At 32.6% G+C, this 20,717-nt stretch overlaps 1 protein-coding gene across 7 annotated transcripts in view; it reads left to right on the plus strand.

Moving 5' to 3' along the window:
- LOC132695590 (agrin-like) overlaps positions 1-20,717 on the plus strand; it is a 264,140-nt gene that overhangs the window by 80,419 nt on the left and 163,004 nt on the right. For 5 of the 7 annotated variants that reach the window (XM_060659933.1, XM_060659937.1, XM_060659934.1 and 2 more), the window contains exon 2: positions 8,079-8,129. In XM_060659933.1, the coding sequence (XP_060515916.1) occupies positions 8,079-8,129 (51 nt within the window). Of the gene's footprint in view, positions 1-8,078; positions 8,130-13,238; positions 13,400-20,717 lie in introns of those variants that run through there. The other 2 variants (XM_060659936.1, XM_060659935.1) reach the window with 2 other exon arrangements.

Genomic DNA, 20,717 nt, shown 5'->3' on the forward strand with positions numbered 1-20,717 from the left:
TCAAAATGAAATAAAAAATACAAAAAAAGTGGTTTATGCAAACTATTTCCATTCCAAAAATAAGAGCAAAGATTGTTGGTAATTATAACACGGAGAGGTGTAGAATAGGTAAATATAATTTTACCAAACAAAGATTTATACCCTGAAGAACTCAATATATTTTTTACTACTGTGAGGCATAAAATATTAGAAACTTTGGATGAAACTTCTGCTAGGCCATCTGAGTTGATGCATAACTTGATTTTTCTTCACTTGAGGTCGAGCAGGTCATAATGTCTTTGAATAATTCAAGAGCTTTAGACTTTTATTGTTTGAACAGTGTTAAAGAATGCTGAATTGACACAATAAATATATCCGGGGGAGTGTCTAAAGTTGCGCCAATCAATAAGCAAGGTGAAATGTTTGATCCTAATAATTATCGACCCGTATCAATTAACCCGAATAGTTTCCAAAGTTTTAGAAAAAATTATATATTGTCAACTATTTTATTATTTTGAGTCAAATAATTTGATAAATCCAGACCAGTTGGGATGTAGAAAGGGGCCTCTACCACCCAAGCACTATAACGTATAGTTGCTGGCATAGTCGAGGACTTTGAGGGGGGTGAGCATAGCGCTTTAACTCTGTGTGACCTCTCCAAGGCCTTTGACTGTGTCAATCATTCAATTTTAATGGAAAAACTGGAATTTTACGGTTTAGAACCCATTGCTCTAGAGGTATTATCCTCTTATCTCCCTAATAGAAATCAAGCAGTTTTTTGCAGTAATAAAATGTCAAGTTTACGAAATGTAATGCACGGAGTTCCACAGGGTTCCATTATAGGTCCATTGTTGTTTTTAATTTATATTAATGTTCTCTTTGACCATATGGACTGGGCTGGCTACGGTTAATTTTGCAGATGGCGGCATTTAAAGCATCAAACACAAATGTATAAATTCATAACACAATTGGCAAAAGAACATGCCAATATGGTTTAGAGCGAATCGCCTAAAATTAAATGAGGATAAAACTTACTCATTAGTGTTTTTAACAAATGTAAATATTTCGGAATGAAGATTTGCGAAGTGGTTGGGGTTTGGTCCTGGGTGATAGGCTCTCTTGAAAGGATCATATTGCTTATTTAGTAAAGCGCCTCTCAAGTGTCAACTTTTTGTTACGAAGATTGAAAAATTTAATAGAAAAGGATTATCTAGTCTCGAGCTACTATGCTCTTTTTCATTGAATTTTGTCATATGCTGTTATACTGTGAGGAATATCAATAGATTTCATAAAAATTTTTCGTATGCAAAAAAGAGCTATCAAAATTATATCCAACGCAGTTTATAGAAACCACTGCCATCGGTATACGTGTATCACACGGTATTAGAAATTCGTAACTCAAAAAATATGTTTTCAGTTCACTCAGATAATCGTAAATACCTCATTTCCTCCTCAAATTTGCTTCGAACTAGGAAGTTTAAATACACTAAAAGCATGAAAAATTCTCTTGACCTAAGTTTATACAACTTAATTTCAAATCAAGTCACAAACTTGTTATTTAAAAATTTTAAATTCAAAGCCAAATCTTTTTTTTGAGCAATTTTTTTACTCTCTATGGTGGCGACTCTTTTTTTGTGTTCGGTATGTTCCTTTTTTTATTTTTATTCCTGTTTGTTTTTATAGGTTATGCATTAAGTTGTTATTCCTATTACCTGTAAACGTGCTATGTATTGTAATTTAGTCAAATTAAATTTTATTTATCTATCTATCTATCTATCTTGTAGGACACATTTTCTTTTTGTTGCAGCTTATGTTCTAATTTATGAGTACTTTAATATATTAATTAAGTCCTTTCAAAGGGGGATTTAAAACACTTTGATTTGATGCATTTTTTAAGTCAAATCTCGCGGCACGGTAACAAGATGTTAGGATATTTTTTAGTTTTATTTTTGTTAATCTAAGTAACAGGTCGCGTACACACCCTTGACTTTGCCGCTAATTAACCGAATTTTAAACAGCTTTCGGGGATTCTCGGGAAGGTTTAGCAATATAAAACGAGGAAAATCATTAGATTCGTTGAAGTCGCAACAGTTTAAAATAAGCTCTCAGTCTAAAAGATACGCTTATGCTTGAATCACGAAAAGTTACGGTTATGTAAATTGTTTTAAAACTCCGGAGGAACGGCAAGCACCGACGAACTTTTTAAGATTACCCAAGAGAACTAATTGAGAATGTATCAAGTTTGAAAAATCGAATTTCGAGTGGTGGCAACATAGTTGGGCCCGATCATCCCCGTTCTGATTAACTCTGGTCACGTATAGGCGCAATTATACTCGTCTGTCGTGCTATCCTTCAAGAAAGCGTGCCCCAAATGCCCAAACTTGACCGGAACAGAAATGGCGTATACCGAATTTTTAACAGTCGTTTGACTGGTTTAATAAATGACGCTATTCAGAAAATTCCCCCTTTTTTGTCTTTCGTCGAATCCAGCGGAACGTTATGAATGACTTCCAAAAACGTTCATTTTATTTTTGCACTATTTTTATTACACTACTTTTATATATATATATATATTTTTTGAATAACTTGGAAAAATGTGTATTAATATATTAATCCAATGTGCGTTACTACTTTGTTTGAAGTAATTAAATACTTCATCTTAAAAAAGTTTCGTAAAATTGAAATATTCGTGCCTCGTGCCTCGTGAAATACAAAATAAAAACAAAAAATAGAGTAAAATATCAAAAATATCGACAAAAATCGCAAACCTGGGTATCACATCAGACATTAAACCCAAAGTTCATTGTTTGGAACCTCATCAGCTGGAAAAAGTTCTTCTTCATCTTCCTCTTCTGATTGAGCAGTTTTCAGTCCTTTATTTATTGACTGCTTCTGCCTTGTTACTTTAGAAAAATCGATGAAATCGAAGTATACGTGCTCCTCACTAAACTCGAGATCTCAGTAACGCTGGTCCTAGAGGACCGCCATTGGTACAGAAATCATCAGCGTCGAAAAAAATATTTTTTTTTGTCTGTCCGTCCTCCGTTTGCTGTTCCAGGGTTTTTCGACAATAACTTCCGAACGGTTTGAGCTACTCGCTTCAAATTGTGCTCAATTCTAGCCGTCCACGGGGTGCATAAGACAAATGGCATCTTTTTTTTTCTATTTTCGACTGTTTTTTGGATATTGCTATGAAATACGATAAGTGCCCGAAATTTGGAAGCTATCGACTTCAAATTTGGCAGGCGAATAGCGTTTGATCCCCTAACGGAAGCTATTTAAAAAAGGGGGGGGGTTGGGTGGTAGGAAAGTATTTTGAAAAAAATAAGAAGTGGCGTTTGCAAGGGTTTAAGAAAAAAACCATGCAAATAATGCATCAAAAAAATTCTTAAATGAGAAGTCCCACAAGATTTGGCTCCATAAACTGTTATCCTTGATAATTTTTCGAGAATGTACAGAGTGGGCGGAATATTAAAAAAAACTGAAAAATGGGTCCCCTTAATATTGAAAATTGGATATTATTAAAAGACTGTTCTTCAGATGTTAGTTTCTTTTACACGACGATATAGCCTGTATAGACAGCTATAACTTTTATATTTTAGGTGTTCACCTATTGTTTTCGCGATATTCCGTGCGATGTAAGAAATGCGTTAAGTGTCCTAAATTTGCAGATATCGACTTTAAATTTGGCAGAGAAGTAAAAGTTCTTACCCTCACTAGAAATTAGGGGAATCAAATTTGCCCAAGTATTTTTAAAAAATTTTTGAATATCTTTTTGGTTATTTTGGCTTCCAGAGAAACATGTTTTTTTCTATAACCATTCACCCTATCGGTAAAATTATTTAACCAGCAAATGCGGAAGATACAGTGCTATAACATTTATTTCAGGCATTTTTTCAATTATATACAGGGTTTTCCAATTATAGACAAAAATCTAAACAACCCAGAAAATTGTTCTTTTCCAGAGTAAATTATTAACCGCAAATTAAAAATCGTAAAAAATATGGCTAATCGGTTCAAACAGTGTCATAGGCCGTATCAAAAGCTGCAATTTTTATATTTCCTGTTTTCGTCTATCACACACGCTGCTCGAGATATTTGAAAAAATCCATATGAAAATCAATATTCTGGGGGGGGGGGGGCTCAGTCAAGACGCGATGACGTCATTATTACATGCACTGCATGGTTTCGCAAAAACCTTATTTTCTCGAAAACCAGTTACCATTTTGGAAAAATTCTTGGCCCATTTTTTTCAAATATGTACAGGGTGTGACGACGTTTATAGCTAAAAAATTCTAAAAGACGCTGAAAATTGCCGTTTTCGTGGGTAAATTATTAGTCGTAAATGGAAAACTATAAAACATGGGACAATTTGGTTTAAACTGTATCGAGAGAGTTTTAGGTTTCGTCTATCATCCAGGGTGCGCGAGATACGTGGAATAATATCTTTGGAAATAGTTATTACTTACGTATTTTTTATTTCTATCAAAGTTTGTCGTGACTTTGCAATTGGGCGATACGTGAAAGACGCTATATATAGGGTGTATGCACAATATATTTACATCGATTTTGCGAAAGTTCCATAGTGGTTAGCAGGAGCACGATAGAAAAACAATGCGTCCCTCTAGCACACGAAACCGCGACACGGCTTTCTTTTGAAATACAAAGCTGCTTCGTGATACACGCTACAAACTTGCCCCGCGCAACGATTTTTCGAAAGCAATCTTATTTCAAATGCCTTTCGTTTTTCTCTTTTTCTTCATGGATCTGTCGAATGATTTGTGACAGTCGATGTCTAACAAAATTGCTGAGTTAATGTTTTTCACAATGCTTGTAACTGTAAGCATTTCAATCAAAGCTACCAATTTTCGCTAACTGTGTAAAACGTATCAACTATCACAGGCGTCGACGCACATTTTGTGAGAACGCGTAAATAAAGCACACTGCAAAAGTCATGTGGTGGTTATCGTAATTTTACTTTTCATCTTTTTATCAAAGAAACGGCTGGAAATTATTTTCAAGTTGTAGCGGTTGCCGCTGAAGGAGCGTAATTAATTATTAAAAAAAGACAAACAAATAATTCCAATTTCGCTTCCAGATATATTTAGTAAAACGTCACATTGGTGCGCTAAAATACAAATTCAGCTAAAGTTCTCGAATTAGAATATCCCATCGCCTTATGAGAGTCTCTAGGATTCTCGAAACAGAGAGATCTTAATCCTAATTAACAGAAAGGGTTTGCCGATTGATCATTAGAACCCAGCTCCTCAATATCTCAGTAGGTAGAGGGTTGCTTGCTGTATAAAATGGGCTAAACTTTAGGTAAAAATGTCCGTCACGGGACAAACTATCAAACGCTGAGACATGTACGTGTCCTTGCGTAACTAAATTCCTTTTTAAATGGTTTTGTTTACGATAGAGCCGGTAATCTTTTGGAGTTGATTTGAAATCCCAATCTGGCTTTCGTCGCTTAAATCTCAATCTAACGTAACGAAACAATGCAAATTACTTAAGAGCGGAACTGCCAGGATTCGTAACAAACTAATCTTACGTCTTATCCGCAACTACCTTTAATAAGTGGTGGCGATGTTGCCGGAGCTTATAACGAAATGCAGAAATATTTTCTCTCGAAAACAATAGCAATCATATGTATTCAAAAATAGGTATCGGAATTCGTGTACTGTGCATTGGTTTATGTATATGTATATGTGCAGATGTATACCAATGATTAAAACGATTTATGGTACCTATAGGTAGACGTAAGCAACTAACAACTAACACTCGTCTCCCAGTCCTAACGTTAATATTTATCAGAAACGGCATTACTTGATAAATTAGAAAAGCATTGTGGAAGCATTAAAAATTGATATGTTTGTACTAAAAAAACAATTATAATAAACTAAATAAAAGCTTTTAATAAAATTACACTATTTATAATTAGCGCATAATTATAAGCATGAAAGAACTTTAGAAATATATATAACATAGAGTTACGAATATACAAAAGCGTCAACTTAAATCCCTACAAACGTAAATTGGAATGAGACCGAATCATAACCAGTCTAAAACGGAGTTTATGTTATTCCAAATGAATATCGGCTAAGAATTGAAAACGTCATCAACGGAATGAAGGATAGGACTCTTTTCAGTTTTAATCATTTCTAATTTCCCAAGAAGATCACTCTTTAAGTGTCATATAGAATTTTGTCATTTTGACCGTGGCAAAAGTTGAGTAGCAAAAGCTGATTTGCTCTCTGTCACATCAGTGTCCTTGTCCTTTTTCGCCAGACTAAGATACTAGTGATCTCTGATAGAAATATTCCTGTCGGACAGTTCAAAAAATAAAACTTCTAGAGAACAATTCGCACGATCTTTTGCTTCAGTGTTTTGTTTGTTTTGAAAGCTACAGAGAATCTATTATTTTTCTAACTCTTATTAATAATTTTTGAGACCTATTGGGTGTGTGTTGTTGATATATTGTTTAGTCTTGGAAATCCAGTTATCTTCGGTTATTTTGGGAAAATAGGTTGATGTTCTTAAGGAACTTCGGCCCAGAAGTTTTGGCAACACCGTTTATGGATGATCCCGTATATTTCAACGTTTCATAGTGTTACTGCTTCACTTGAGTTGGTTTATTGAAAGTCGTTATGTAGACCTCGCTCTTGAAACTTAATTATCTGCAATCGACGAATGAAATAAATGGAATTATCCAAGTACCGCAAAGAGGGAGAGACTATAAATGAAAAGCAACCCTTATTCGAGCTTAATTAGAAAAAAATTCTGGCCATTTTATTTAAATGCCGCAAGAACTAATGAATTGTTGCAGTATATGTGATATTAGACAAAATGTTTTAAGTAGATTTCTATTAGGGATTCAACCTTTCATTGCATTTTGAGCAACAAGCCAGAGGTCTTTTGCTTAAAATGAAGTGCTAAGAAGTTTTCCGTCCCTGAGGCGCTTAAAGTTCGGAACTGTATAACATCCCTATTTAGATATTTCGGAAAGTATAAAATACAACTTTCTTGCGGAGTAAAAACTTGAATTTTGTAAATACGGAAGTTTCTTCGTGGCCGTAAGAGGAATCCAGATTTTAAAGGCGCTTTTAAATATTTTTTCAATAACCTTGTGTTTGATAAAAAAAACAAAGGGTTTAAATCTGGTTTTAAGTTGGATAATATACCTACGTCATTTTATGACACAAAGACGCCGACGCGGTGGTGAAATTCAAAAAAACGATAAGCTTTTGTTACGTTTTTGATTATCCTGAATATTTTATTTACCATTTATTTTATTACCATCAAAGTTTAATTTGGGTGGAAAAATTAGTTTACGTCCTCCGACTTATCTTCATATTTTATCTTCAAATATACATTAAACTAACCAAAAATAACATCAACATTTTCTCCATTAATTTGGAAAACTTTTTCAGTTTAACAGATCATTTCTGAATTTACCAAATTTATACTGTTGTTTCCTTAGAAAATGTTCCCTTTTTGAGATAAATACTTAGGAACTGTGAATGCATGACGGTTAATTAAATCTAGTAGAAGATGTTTTGCCGCAATATTTCCATTTTTTGGGTGTTAATATTTAATTAAAAAAAATATTTTTCAAAATATTTCCGACTAATTTTTAATTTATCAATGTATATTTTATGATTGAAAATGACAACTGAACATTGATTTTCCTTCTAGAGCATTCTGTCATGCGTGGAGTACTATAGAGATTTCGTAACAATGCAAACAAAATGTTTTTTTTTAATTTCCCTATTAATATGAAAATGGCTTTGAAAATACACATTCGCATTTGGCTAGTATAAATAATTCGTAATATATTATTACGCATCAATTTATTAAGGAAATAGAATGGGAAATGCGTTATTCAGTTCGCATATCGTAAAAAAAACGTAATGAAAAATATTTCCAAATTCCATTTTTTCTTGAATACTGCAGTGGAAAGTACAAATAGTACAGTTACATTTCTTTCTCACACTCAAAGAGCTTTATTTTATAATGCGACCAGTATTAATGGTTTTATAGTTACAAAATGCTGTTTTTCTCATGAACACTTCCTTTTAACTAGCCTTTTTCTTTTTCAGATCAGCACATTCAAAACCTGGAAGTTAAAACTTACACCAACGGTTTAATCGGTAAGTTTTTGCATATATTTGTTAAAACAACCCAAACAAAATATCAAATTTACCTCCGCAATAGCTAATTTTATTACTAGGTGTACAACTATGCTACAACAACGGTGAATTAAATGCTTAACCTCGCAAATCTAGTAATTCCAATCACACGATCTTCTCTCAAACCACATTAAAACCATATTTAACGATAGCCTTAATTAAGAGCCACATTGAATCGGCCATAGAATAATATTGTCATGTAAAATCAAATATTGGACATTTGGGACTCATGCATTTCGATCCACTTTATTGGTTCAGCGGCATTACAAATCCGCATTAAATCCTGCAAATGTCTTCGCGTTTCGGTGGGTATAAAATTATTTTATGTGTTCTTTTAACATTTACTGCGGCGCGGTCAAAAGTAAGTAAGAAAAGTACATTAAAGTAGTTTGATTTTAAAATAAAAAAAAAATTGATTATTTGCCGTCCTTCGCATCCTAAAATAAACGCAGCTCATGCTAACGACATCAGCGTCGACCTGAAACACATAAGTATAATGGCATCGGACCGTCTTAATTAAAATGAATTCATTTTGGGTCGATCCTGAATACACAAATTGAGCAATGTTCATCGAAATTAAGCTATTCAAGAAGCGATTAAGCAAATCGAAGTTTTGTTAAAAAGGACACTGATTCCTCGAAGGCTATTAATGACGGACGCCGAGCGAGCGAGAAGGACTAAATTTAGTTTGGCACTTAAATGAGCCGATTATAAGAAATAACGGTGCATTAGCTGAAAAACTAGCTCAATAAGTAATCGAAAAGAACTCGGAAAATTAATCGCTCTCGCACAGTTTTTGTATTTGATTTTGGAGAACAAAGTTTTGTAAGAATCAAACATAAAGAAAATTTTTCACGAGGAAAAACAGTTTTTTCTTTCAATTTCTTGATTACCATTTTCTCTAACACACATTTTCCGCCCACATTACAAACAATAATATAATGATATTATAATAAATAATAAAAAATTATCTTCTCATTACGCCGCATTTGTTATTTGTTAATTTGATTAATGGTTTTCTTAAGTATCTAATCAATTCATGATGCTCTATTGATGTATGAAATATTTTCATTTATGTTTTCATCAATGCGTATACTGAGTATCGCGTTCAGGCTGACGCAGCCTACACCGATCTCGTAAGGCTATTGATTTTATCGACCATTAGGTGCTGCTAGTTCAACTGGCTGAGGTTGGTATTGTTGGAATGGTTTAAGTCGTATCTGACGGCTATAAAATTTAAAGTCCATATGGTCAAATCCCGGACATACACCTTGCCACCACTTTGCTCCCTCAAGGTTCCCATTTATGACCTTTGTTTTTTTATGGTTTACATTAATGATGCAGTAAAATTTCAGTATAAGGTGGCTTTTACCTGATGAAAATTCAAACAAACAAAATAAATAAAAACTAAAAGTTCAGTTCAGTTCAGTTCTCACGAAATTATATATTTAATGAATTAATCAACAAAATTAAAGATATCAAAATCACTTCAACGCAACACTATTGTCTTTTGATGTACAAAACTTATTTCCCAGTATTCCACATATAGTAGATTTCACCTTAACTCGGAAACAGGTTAACCCATTGGTGATTTGAATTTGATGGACACATTTACATATCTAAGGAAGGCTTGATTATGGGAAACGCACTTAGTCCTTTGTTAGCCGAGATTTTTATGAATAATTTGGAAAATATCATACTAGAACATCCTTTAAGTAAAAGTTTTCTATGGTGGTATACATACGTGGATTATGTCTTTGCTTGCTTTGTTGGACAGACAATTGAATTATTTTTTAAATTACATTAACTCATTACATAATCGTATAAAATTAGATTTTTCCATTTACCATAAACCTTCACACATGGACACAGTCATACATAACAGCTCAAATCACCCTTGTATTTTGTGTATACATGTGTAAGCATTACTGCATTTCACTCATTTTTACACAGACTTCTTAATACGCCAATCTCAACAAAGAACTTAATATCATTAAACAAATTTAAAACAATTTAAAACGATAACATACATAGGAGAACCCAGTGAAAAAGTTTCAAAACATTTTTCAAAATGTGGTTTTAAAGTAGCTTTCAGAACTAACAACAAAATAGGAAAATTTTTAAAAAACAATACAACGATATATCTAAAATCTCAAAACTCAGGTGTTTACAGGTTGAAATGCGGATGTTGTCCTAAAATTTATATTGGACAAACAGCTAGATCTCTCAAGAAACGCATTAACGAACATAAAAGGGCGTTTAAAAACAATAGTCTAGATTCTAATTATGCTACACACTTAAACACAGAAAAAACACATTTTTGACTATAATTCTGATACTTTACATACAGCCACAAAAAGTAGAAAATTAAATTTATTGTTAGCGGTGGAGATTAACAAAATGAGATATTCAAACGATCAATTAGATTTAAATACCTCTCCTTTATTGAACTTAAATTCTCGCAACAACATTAATTAATTTTTTATGGTCATTTTTCGGTATATATAGTAGCAGGTAGTTTGCAAATATTACATTTGATAAAGACACGGTGTTGTCGAAACAATTGCCATGTGAAAATATATAATTTCGTGAAAATCTGAACTTTTAGTTCTTATTTATAGAAAATTTTGTTTGTACGTAAAAAATTTCAGACAAATTACTTTAACTTCGGATTGCATAAAATTGCATTATAAACTCATTATTAACTCTTAACATTATAAAGTCTTAACATTGGATGATTCCTTAAAGCAGATATTCACTGTTAGACTTTTGGATCAACGCTTGTTATCTTATTCGAAATGTTTTCTTGACTTTACTTATTTAAAGTATACTACAAAATAATTTAATAAATAGAATAGTCTTATATTGTATTTGTCAATAAATAAATAGAATAGAATAAAAAAAAAGGAAGACAACCTTTTTTTACCCTCTCTATATATAAAACTGATGGATTTGTTACGTTTTTAAATTTGAACAATAATTTTTATTGTTTACTTTTTTTTTCTTTACTGGTTTCAATTCATCGCCTTTGTTTATTTATGTTCCTTCTGTTCCTCTTTTTTTGTATTGTTGTTAACTAAGCTTTGCGTGTTATTATATAATACTATTGTAATTTTTGAGAGGACACTATTGTTGGTTTAACCTGTTTGTTTCCCAAAGAACAAATAAATAAATAAAATAAATGGTATTTCGGCCCGTCTATAGGATTGGCAAAAAAACCACAGGATGAGTTTTTTTTACAAAATATATTAAAGAAATAATAATAATAATTTCCTATTTGTGTTATAAACATCAATAAATTGAATTGAATTGAATTTTTCCTCAAAATGTGATTCTGCTTATGTTTTATTAATTATTTATTGAGCAACAATCTATAGAGTTCCTAGAAATCAATGAAAAATAGACAACCGATATCGCGATGTAATCTTCTGAAAGCAAAAAGCTATCTCGAAAGTTTGCTAATACCAGCTCTATGCCTGTCCCCCAATTCAGCAAATCGATAACATTTATTCATAAAGTGTTACCCTCTTTCAGCTCGTCAGTTCACGAATTTTCTGAATACGGCTGAGAATGTTAATTAATAAATTATCCTTAATAAAATAGGTTATCGATGTTCCTTGAATTCTAAAAAATTATCTAATGATTTTCCCATGTTGAATCGTTTCTTAAAACATTCTTTATTTTCAAATTCGCCATAAAGATCCACATATTCCATATAAAATGTAAAAAATCCGATAGGACAAAATTCCAATTAGGAAATGAAGTTGCCTTGCATTGTGTACGCCGTAATGAAGTACAAATTTGGCTTATACTAAATGATTACCCAAATGTGTTGAAATGAGATGGAGTTGTATCGAAAGGGTTCAAGGAATTTCTAACGTTCGACTGGAATTCGGTATTCCCCCTCGAAGTCCTGCCTGTTCCAGATTCCTGTTTAGTGCCCGAGTTGGATTGTTCAAAAATTGTCCGGTTGTATGTAGCGCGGTTGCTAAATTAACCTGCTTAAATTGATTATCTCAAATTAAAATTGATAATTACATAATTTTGTGTGGCCATTTCCGCAATTACATTTTTTAACCCACGTTTATAAGGAACTTCCTTTTAATTCGTAATCTTTCTTATCATTTTTAGGCATGTCTTTAATAATCATAAGTATTCAGAATGTCAATATATCCTAAAAAGTATTTCCTTAAACTAGGGATCAGTTGTGGTAAATTTTTGAAGTTTGAAGTTTGAAGTTCAAAATATTTGCTCAGCTTAACTATCTCTACCCTAAGCCAAGAAAAACTAAACCAAAACATAGTAAAATTCTTGAGTAAAGTTTTTCCTTGGTTTAATGATATTAATGTACTTTGTTGAGTTAATTTTTAAAGTTCAAAAAAATATTCAGGTAACAATTATTGATTGAAGTGTAAAGAAGGGTAAAAATCAAAAATTTTTGATGGGAATATTCTTGAAAACTATCTCTGGAAAATTCTACTCCCACAGGAAGTGTTGCAATTATTCAGGGCATGTACAGTTTGCCCCTAAATCCGCGAAATAAACGATTTGATGATGAAATGTCGACTGATATTCCCGCTATCCTTTTGATTTGATTTATCTAATTATAATACTGATTATACCGTCATCGGGCCTAATGGACCAATTTCAAATAGATTTAGCTTCGACGTCTCCCTATTAGTCTACACGTACCCCCACCCTCTTCGAAAAAAAAAATTGAAATTTAAATAGGTAAAAAAACACAATATAAACTTATGGCGTTTTTTTAGAGTGAAAAGTAGAGCAAACCTGTTTAGTTTTTTTTTTGTGATCGACGCAGTTTCTTTATTATTGATGGGTCGTTTGTTTGTTAAATATAATATTAAAGCCGGTCGCCACAAATGGCGTGTCAAAACAGGCTAATATCAGGACAATAGTGAGGACACAGGTGATCCTGAGCGACCGAGTGACCATCAGAACCGTTAGAATAAGGCGCCCCCACCCTCTGCTCTAACCCTGAGCAGGACTGCCTTGATCCTTTTACCACAGTGAGTCGGCAGTTGTACGTTAGCTCGCAGGACGTGCGCGCCATTCCTGCTTGCGAGTCCTGCGGTATATTCATCGCGCAATTCCACGTGTTTCCTGTAGGGCGGCTCGCTTTCATTTTATTTATTTATTTTTGATTTTTTTGGTCCCGCGACGGCGTTCGTATTTGTTGTGGTCTGTCGATTTAAAAAGTCTCTCTCGGTGAGGTGAGTCTTTTTTTTTGTGTTTGTCAACATTTCGCAGCGAACCGTCGAAAAGAAAGCTGGTTGTGCATTTTGTTTCTCCGGGTACTCCAAGAAATTAATTCTTACCCCCCCAACCCCCTATTTGTTCAGCCGTGTAAGAATCGCAGTTGGATCGTTATACAAAAAGCTGCGGATCGGCAAAAAAAGATTCGTTTCACTCATTTGGTTGCAGTTTTGAAACCTAAATTTTCATTTTCCATTAAGTTTGGATATTTGGACACTTTCAATTTATCAGTGATATAAAACTGGTTTGCTCAAACGTAGCTTTTTTTTAGAATATCACGTAACTTGGTTTTAGATGTCAGACATTCGTAAAGCTTCAAAAGTCAATTCTAATCGAGGAGATTTACTCGGAATTCATTGTATTATTTCATCTAACCGTATGGGGTTCTTTAATTTTTTCGATTAGTAAAATTGGTAGAACATTGTCTTCCGGTACTAATTTCGAAAATAACACTTTGAAAACGCTTGTAACAAACTGTCTGCATTTAGTGGTTTCTGGTTTACTTATTTGGTTATTAAAGTACTTACGAAGCTTCTTATTTGTTTCTACAAACGGAAAATATTGAAAATCATGGAAATAGTATTCCGAGTTTTTATTTAATGAAACCCGATGGATTGTCAATCGCGTTTGTTTTTTTCAGCTTAGGATTGGATTGCGAAATAGAAATATTGGAATTTATTTACATTGAAGTTCGTGCATTTAAATCAATAATTATTTTATTTGGATAAAATTTGGATAAGAGGGTTTGTCGTTATTATTAAAAAATTGCTTTTTTTTATTTTGTACTATTTTACCGATTTATTTAATGAAAAAAAGTTTTCTGGCTCTGAATGTAAATTTTATAGAACTAATGTGAAATTTAATTGTTAAATGCCATGCCTGTGTATGATTTACTAAAGCGAGTGAACGCCATCTATCGAACTGCAACAGTCAATGTAAATTTTTTGAGACAAATTTTGGAGGGTTAGAGTAATGGGGATTGCTTTCTTTGTCGTTTATTCCTGAAATGATTTCGTTATTCTTCCTTGAACTAAGTAATATATTTTGAGTATTTTAGGTGGTGATGATTTTTTTGTATCTAGAATACATACTAATAATTTCATGCTAGTGTTTATTAATAAACTTTTTTTTAAATTGTAAACTTTTGTGTTACATATTGCTCCAATAATGTATATATAACCGACAAACGAAATATGTATTTTTTGGTTAAGTGAAGCATTTGCATCTATGATTAGATTTTATTTTATAAACAAATAATAACAACATAACTTATAAATTTAGTCCTCACAAAAATTTAAATAGACAATTCAAATTATTTTACCTTTTTTGAAGAAGTAAAAAATATTAGCTAGATGTACATATTTATGAAAATGTGCATGTATTTCAATTTTTATTTGCTGACCAATTCATTTTCCAACAACTTTTTTTTAGATTTTAGAGAGACATAAGCTGTTATTTCAGTAACTGTATAATAAAATGAATAGGTAAATATATTTTACTTGTGAAATTTGCCTCACTTTTCTACGACGTTGTCGCCATTTTAGTTTAGATCGAATTCACTGCATAAACTAAAACACCTGTTATTTATCTTAATCATGTTTTCAAAGACAATTCGTCTAAAGTTTGATGCCGATGGTGCGGAGTTGTTTTTATTAGAATGCTTAAAAGTTTCCAATAATTTTCACAAATGCACATTAAAGGAGCATGCTTATCTCCATTTTGAAGTCAAAACTTGTTTTACCAAGTACATTCGCGGCCAAAAATTCCTTCTGCGAATTGCCCGTTTGTTTCTTTAAGTGTGTGTCGTTAGTCGACACATTTCCTTTACAGTAGCTGTCATTTCTGTATTTTAAAAATAATCCAAATAAAATGTTGTCACAAAATGTAAAGGAAAGGCAAGAAATTAATTAACTAATCGTAAATTAAATCAGTAAATATCTCCACTATGTGTGATAAAACAAGAAAAATTAAACACAAAAAAATGATAGACAAAGTTCTCTTAGTTCCCAATAAAAAATTATTTGTGAAAAATACGCGGACACTGGTTTTTATTTTCGAAGAAAATTTTTGTTATACATTTGGCTCCTTTAACAAGCATCCGTTCAAAAAAATAAAATCGCTAAAAATGTTTTAGGAGCAAACTTATCATGAATATCGAAAATATTGAAACCAAACATGGAATTAAAGGAAACAGGACTTTTATGAACCTGCAGGTGACTCCAACTGAAGAAATTTTAGTTGTTTTGGTTCCATATTTATATAAGATATTTTGTGATCTGTTCTGTATAGGTTGCTCTATTATATTTTGAACATACTTTTGTTTTACTTGGAAAATTGTCCTCAAAGGACACTTTCGCAAAATTAACTACTAACGAACTTATGAGTCGCCCTCGGTATTATTAAAACAAGGCGGACGTCTAGCATTACAAAGCACGAACCTTATCACACCAGGTCACGGGGAAAGGTTCCTATAAACAACCAGTTCGTTATTAACCTTTAGTAGTGCGAAGCTCTGGACTTTCTCATATGCCGTCGACCTTTTCCCAGCTTTGTATTTGTATTTCCTTCAACTACGCCCATTTTTTTGAGTATAAAAGCGGGGGTTCGATGGATTCGAAAAACTACACATACATTTAAAAAGTTTTTGTTTTCTATTTTTTTATTTTCTATTTTTTCCTAATATTAACGTATTAAGTTTACGCTAAATCAGTAGAGAAAGAAAATTTGCGAAGGAATCATCGGAAATCGTTAACGGTCAGTGTAAAGACGTTTAAAACGCACTGGCTTTGACTTGAAGTTGCAAAAAAAGTTAATATTAAACACAGTGTTCGAAGTGATTTCGGACTGCGAAATTGGTTCTATATCAAACAGGGTCGATCAAAAATAATGATGCCAACTAGATACAAAAATGGTAAAAAATGAATTTTTTGAAATGGAACGCCCTGTGTATTTTCGTGTGTTCTATTGGCTTTCGATTGAGGTGTTATATTCCTATACCTAAATCGTTTGCTTTTTGAAATAAAAGCAAGTTTCTCTGAAAACTGAAAACTTTGGCATGCTTCATGTTTTAGGTGGCCATGAGAGATCCGTCTTATAATAAATAATTAATTTTTCGTTTTTATCAGTAACATCGGTTCAAAATTGAAGGAGACCAGTATAGTGTTATTGAATTTGTTTGTTATTCATGGATAATGCAACCACCCAGTGCAGAAAATGTAATGAAACAAAGCCTGATTTAATACACATGAACCAGAGAAAATTTTCCAGAATTAAGAAAAACTTTAAAAAACATTTTACGAAAAACATTTTTAAAACTTTTTTCACTAACAAAATATTAGGCAATTAAAATAAAAATTTCCCCCAGAAAAATGAATTCAATCTTTACATCAGGTGTACATTACATTCTAAACACTTCGATAAATCTCTTTGTTCAAAGCATCATAAGTATAGATAAAAATCTAGTAGTGTGACATCGGGCGATCGTGCTGGCCAATCCCACTGGCCCAAACGAAACAAATGTTCATTAAATAATTGATTTAATTTTTGTGTGTAGTGAGCCGGTGTCCCATTTAGTTGGCACCAAAAGCTCGTAAATTCCTAAAGGCTCAGTTTATTGAGAAGATCGTTATAATATTATTAATATTTGAAGATGTTTTGCAGCATTCAGTGGGTTATCGTAAATTAAAAAACTTACTTTTATCTTGAAACAAGCAAAACACGGTTAAACTAAATTTACTTTGAAATCCCTTTTCTTTTGTGGTATTGGCAGTGTTCATTCTTTCGATTGAAAATACTCTCTTCACATTTTGCTTTATGAATTATGCCAAAGTAATCCAGTTTGGAGAGAAACTCGCTTTTATTTCAGAATCCGAAAGATTTAGGTGTAGAGGCATGGGACATAATTACGGAATTCAATTTGCTCTTAGAATATGTGTGGTTTGTTTTAAAAAATGCTCTTTTCACCATTTTTGTATCTGGTCGGCAAATTATTAGTTTTGACTAACCCTGCCCGTTTCTATATTTAGAAGAAACTTTGCGCAAATAACGTGCGTTTGATGCGGCTTCTTGTAGCAACAAAGCCCCCCAAAACGGGGACTTTTAAATTGCACTATCAGTTATATTTCTTGATTAGTTCTGTTTCGCAACGGAGAAAAAATAGCGCTCAGTTAGAAAGTTGCGCCCAAAGGGAAAAAGGGGATTATCTCTATTATCATTTCCTGAAAAGTACCAGCGCTAAGAGGGATAAAATAAATAAGTTAAATCATCCAGAAAACACTCTCCCAGGTTATACTTGATTTAAGTTTTATTGGAATTTAAAACTTTGTTCTTTTCCGCTATGGACACAAACAAGCAACTTCGGCACTAGTATCGATTTTTTGAAGCTTAGTCGTTAATTTTATTTTCATATTGTTGTATACGGTAGCAGTGAAAAAGTTCGTCCATATGAGAAGTGGATTTCTCTCAAGTTTTCATTATTTTTTTAATTTATCACAAAATAAGTGTATTAATTATTAATTAATTAAGAAAAAAAAATGTTTAAAATGTCGACATTCGCAAAGAATGCTTTTTCGTAAGCAGTAAACTGCCGCATTGTCTTAATATTATCGGAAAACCCCCTTCAAGGAATTCCAGCAAATTGGATAATTACGCAAGTCTTGTACGTAGGATTTATTAATGGAAATTTCCCACATTTTGACATACGGGCTTACTTTTGTTAAAACAAAAGTTTGTTTCATAATTATTACTGATGACCATTCGCCGGAGATTTTAAATTCCTATTTTGTGTAACTGAATGGTAATAGGTTAAAACTTTAAAATTCCTTTCATAGAACTTTATAGGATGCTTCTTAAGTAATAAAATATAGTTAGATTTCTTTGCAAAGGCTTCAATTAAATGCTCAAGTTCGTATTTTTGCTTCAATTGTTATTTATGTTTCCAATTGGCAATATAAATGACGCGAATTTATCAGAACAACCCTTGAAAGGCAAGTTAGTTTTCGAACTTCGAGACTTTCACCCTCTGAAATTTAACAATGGGCCAGAAGAGAGGGACTTAATTAAATAATACTAGATTAATTATTGGGTTAAGTAGATTCAGCTATTGCAAACTTTAGTAACGACATATTTAAAGGTAAATTTATTAAGCAACTACCGACTGGCGATTGGACAATTAAATTAAATATTTAATAATTGATGTTGTCATGGTGTCATATCCTTGACCGGCGGTGGATGCGCCAGCAATTGAATTTAATGGGACAGCAATTTAATGCCATTGAGTGAGGGTTGCTTATATCTCGCAACTTTTTTTACAGAATGGCGACCATTAATATCACCATTAAATTTTAATTTGAAATTAAAATTGAAAATTTAGGAAATACCTGTCTCAATTAGAACCGTTTATTATTGACGTAAAATGTTCGTTCCCGGCAATAAAATAACTACTTAAAATTTCGTTGTTAATTACATTGTATGAGCGGGAAATTTAGCTTTTACGGATGTGTTCATCATTACACGTAAACCTTATTCCGGCAAAAATTATCGTGTTTTTTTATCTTAAAACATTCTGTTTGGAGATTGCAGACAAGGAAAGCAAGTCCTAATGGAAATAAATATTTCCTTTCATCACGCGATCGGTTGAATTCGTTGTTTGGCGTCTCTATTTGCTTCAGCAGTAACACTCCGGCTATACAACATGCCACCCTCCTCATTTGTCTTCCGTCTGGACTTGTTTCCGGTTTATAAGCAACGAATCCTCAAAATTAATTGTAGATTTTTGGTATACAAACTCGTTAATGTAAAAGTTGCTTCATGCAATTGCAATGCAATTGTTGTTTTTCCTTTTTTTTTCAATACTGTTCTGGGAACTGAAATCTTTTTTGTTTTATTCGTATTAAAATATACTATGTGTTATGGAAAATTGTTGAATGCTATAAATACAGAGTTTCAGTCTGTTTTATTTGTATTAAAATATACTATGTGTTATGGAAAATTGTTGAATGCGATGAATACAGAGTTTCAGTCTGAAATTTTCATTCTTCCTTATCACAATATTAAGCCAAATGCGTGTGAAAATATTGTACCGTACGCTACACAAAACGTTCTCGTGAATAGTAATTAAGAGAACAAATATTTTGCCTCGCGCGGTGCGGATGTTTTGTTTCGATACCCTACAGACTGTTTAATAAAGCCAAAGTTGACTTCATTGACATTTCGCTGAACGTTGGTAGAAAATTTAATTTCTGAATATTAAAATTAATATTTAGCACCTCACCTAGAGAGTAATTACTTTGTTTTTCCGCTATGTTGCCGCCACATTTGTTTAAAAATGAAGCGTTTTCACCATGCCGATCTTCGTCAATTTGTTATAATATTTAAGTCCGAATTATTTCGGACGTTGTGATATAGAAAGCCTTGAAACCAACTACGATATCATTTTTCCCCGAGTATTGTGGTTATTTGTTTTATTTTTTGTTGTTTTATATATACAACTGTGGCTCTTTTTTGGAATACTAACTAGAATAAGCCAAAATACACTAGTTTAAGGTGTATAGGAAGAGTATTTTTGATATTTTTGAATCAGAAGCCGTATGATCTCGATTTGGGTATTTTACTTCGTATATTGTTGTTGGTCTATAAGTATACATACGAATTTCGAACTTGATACGTCATTGGTTCCTACTCGTATTAGAATACTATTGGCGATTGCAAAGTTTTTTGGGATCATCTTCATGATTGCTGTTTTACCTGAGATTAGATTTAAGCCACTTTTAGTGCTACCATCGCTCTGATGGATTCAGCACTTTTCTTTGGGATTTCGGAACACGTTCTTGAGCATTTCTAAGCTTTCAGGCAACTGGAAAAATATTAGATATAAAATTCTAAGCAGTGTGATTTTTGATTATATATTTTTTCTCCTGGATTTCTTTGGTAAATTTTTTGCAGGCGTTCTAGTGTGTTGTCGTTTTTACTCGAGTTGAAAGAAATAAATAAGCATTTCTAGGTGGGGTGATTTTTGAATCGAGCTGGCTTTCATTTAATGAACTTCCATTTAACAAGTATCTAATTTAACAGGATGGTTTTTGATTTCTCCATACTCGGCTGTTTCCGGTTAATAGATTTAAGTTACACAGTGTGAAATAGAATGTCAGATTAATTAAGTACGCACCCCTGAAATTCTTCTACAACAAAATCTGTTCGTACAGATGTTCATCGCTTCATTCTCAAGCTACATTTCCTATTCATAAATCCACAGCATATCAACTAGACAACATGGAA

The sequence above is a fragment of the Cylas formicarius genome, unplaced genomic scaffold (genome assembly GCF_029955315.1).
Source record: "Cylas formicarius isolate icCylForm1 unplaced genomic scaffold, icCylForm1.1 PGA_scaffold_12__32_contigs__length_19106922, whole genome shotgun sequence".
NCBI classification, from domain to species: Eukaryota; Metazoa; Arthropoda; class Insecta; order Coleoptera; family Brentidae; genus Cylas; species Cylas formicarius.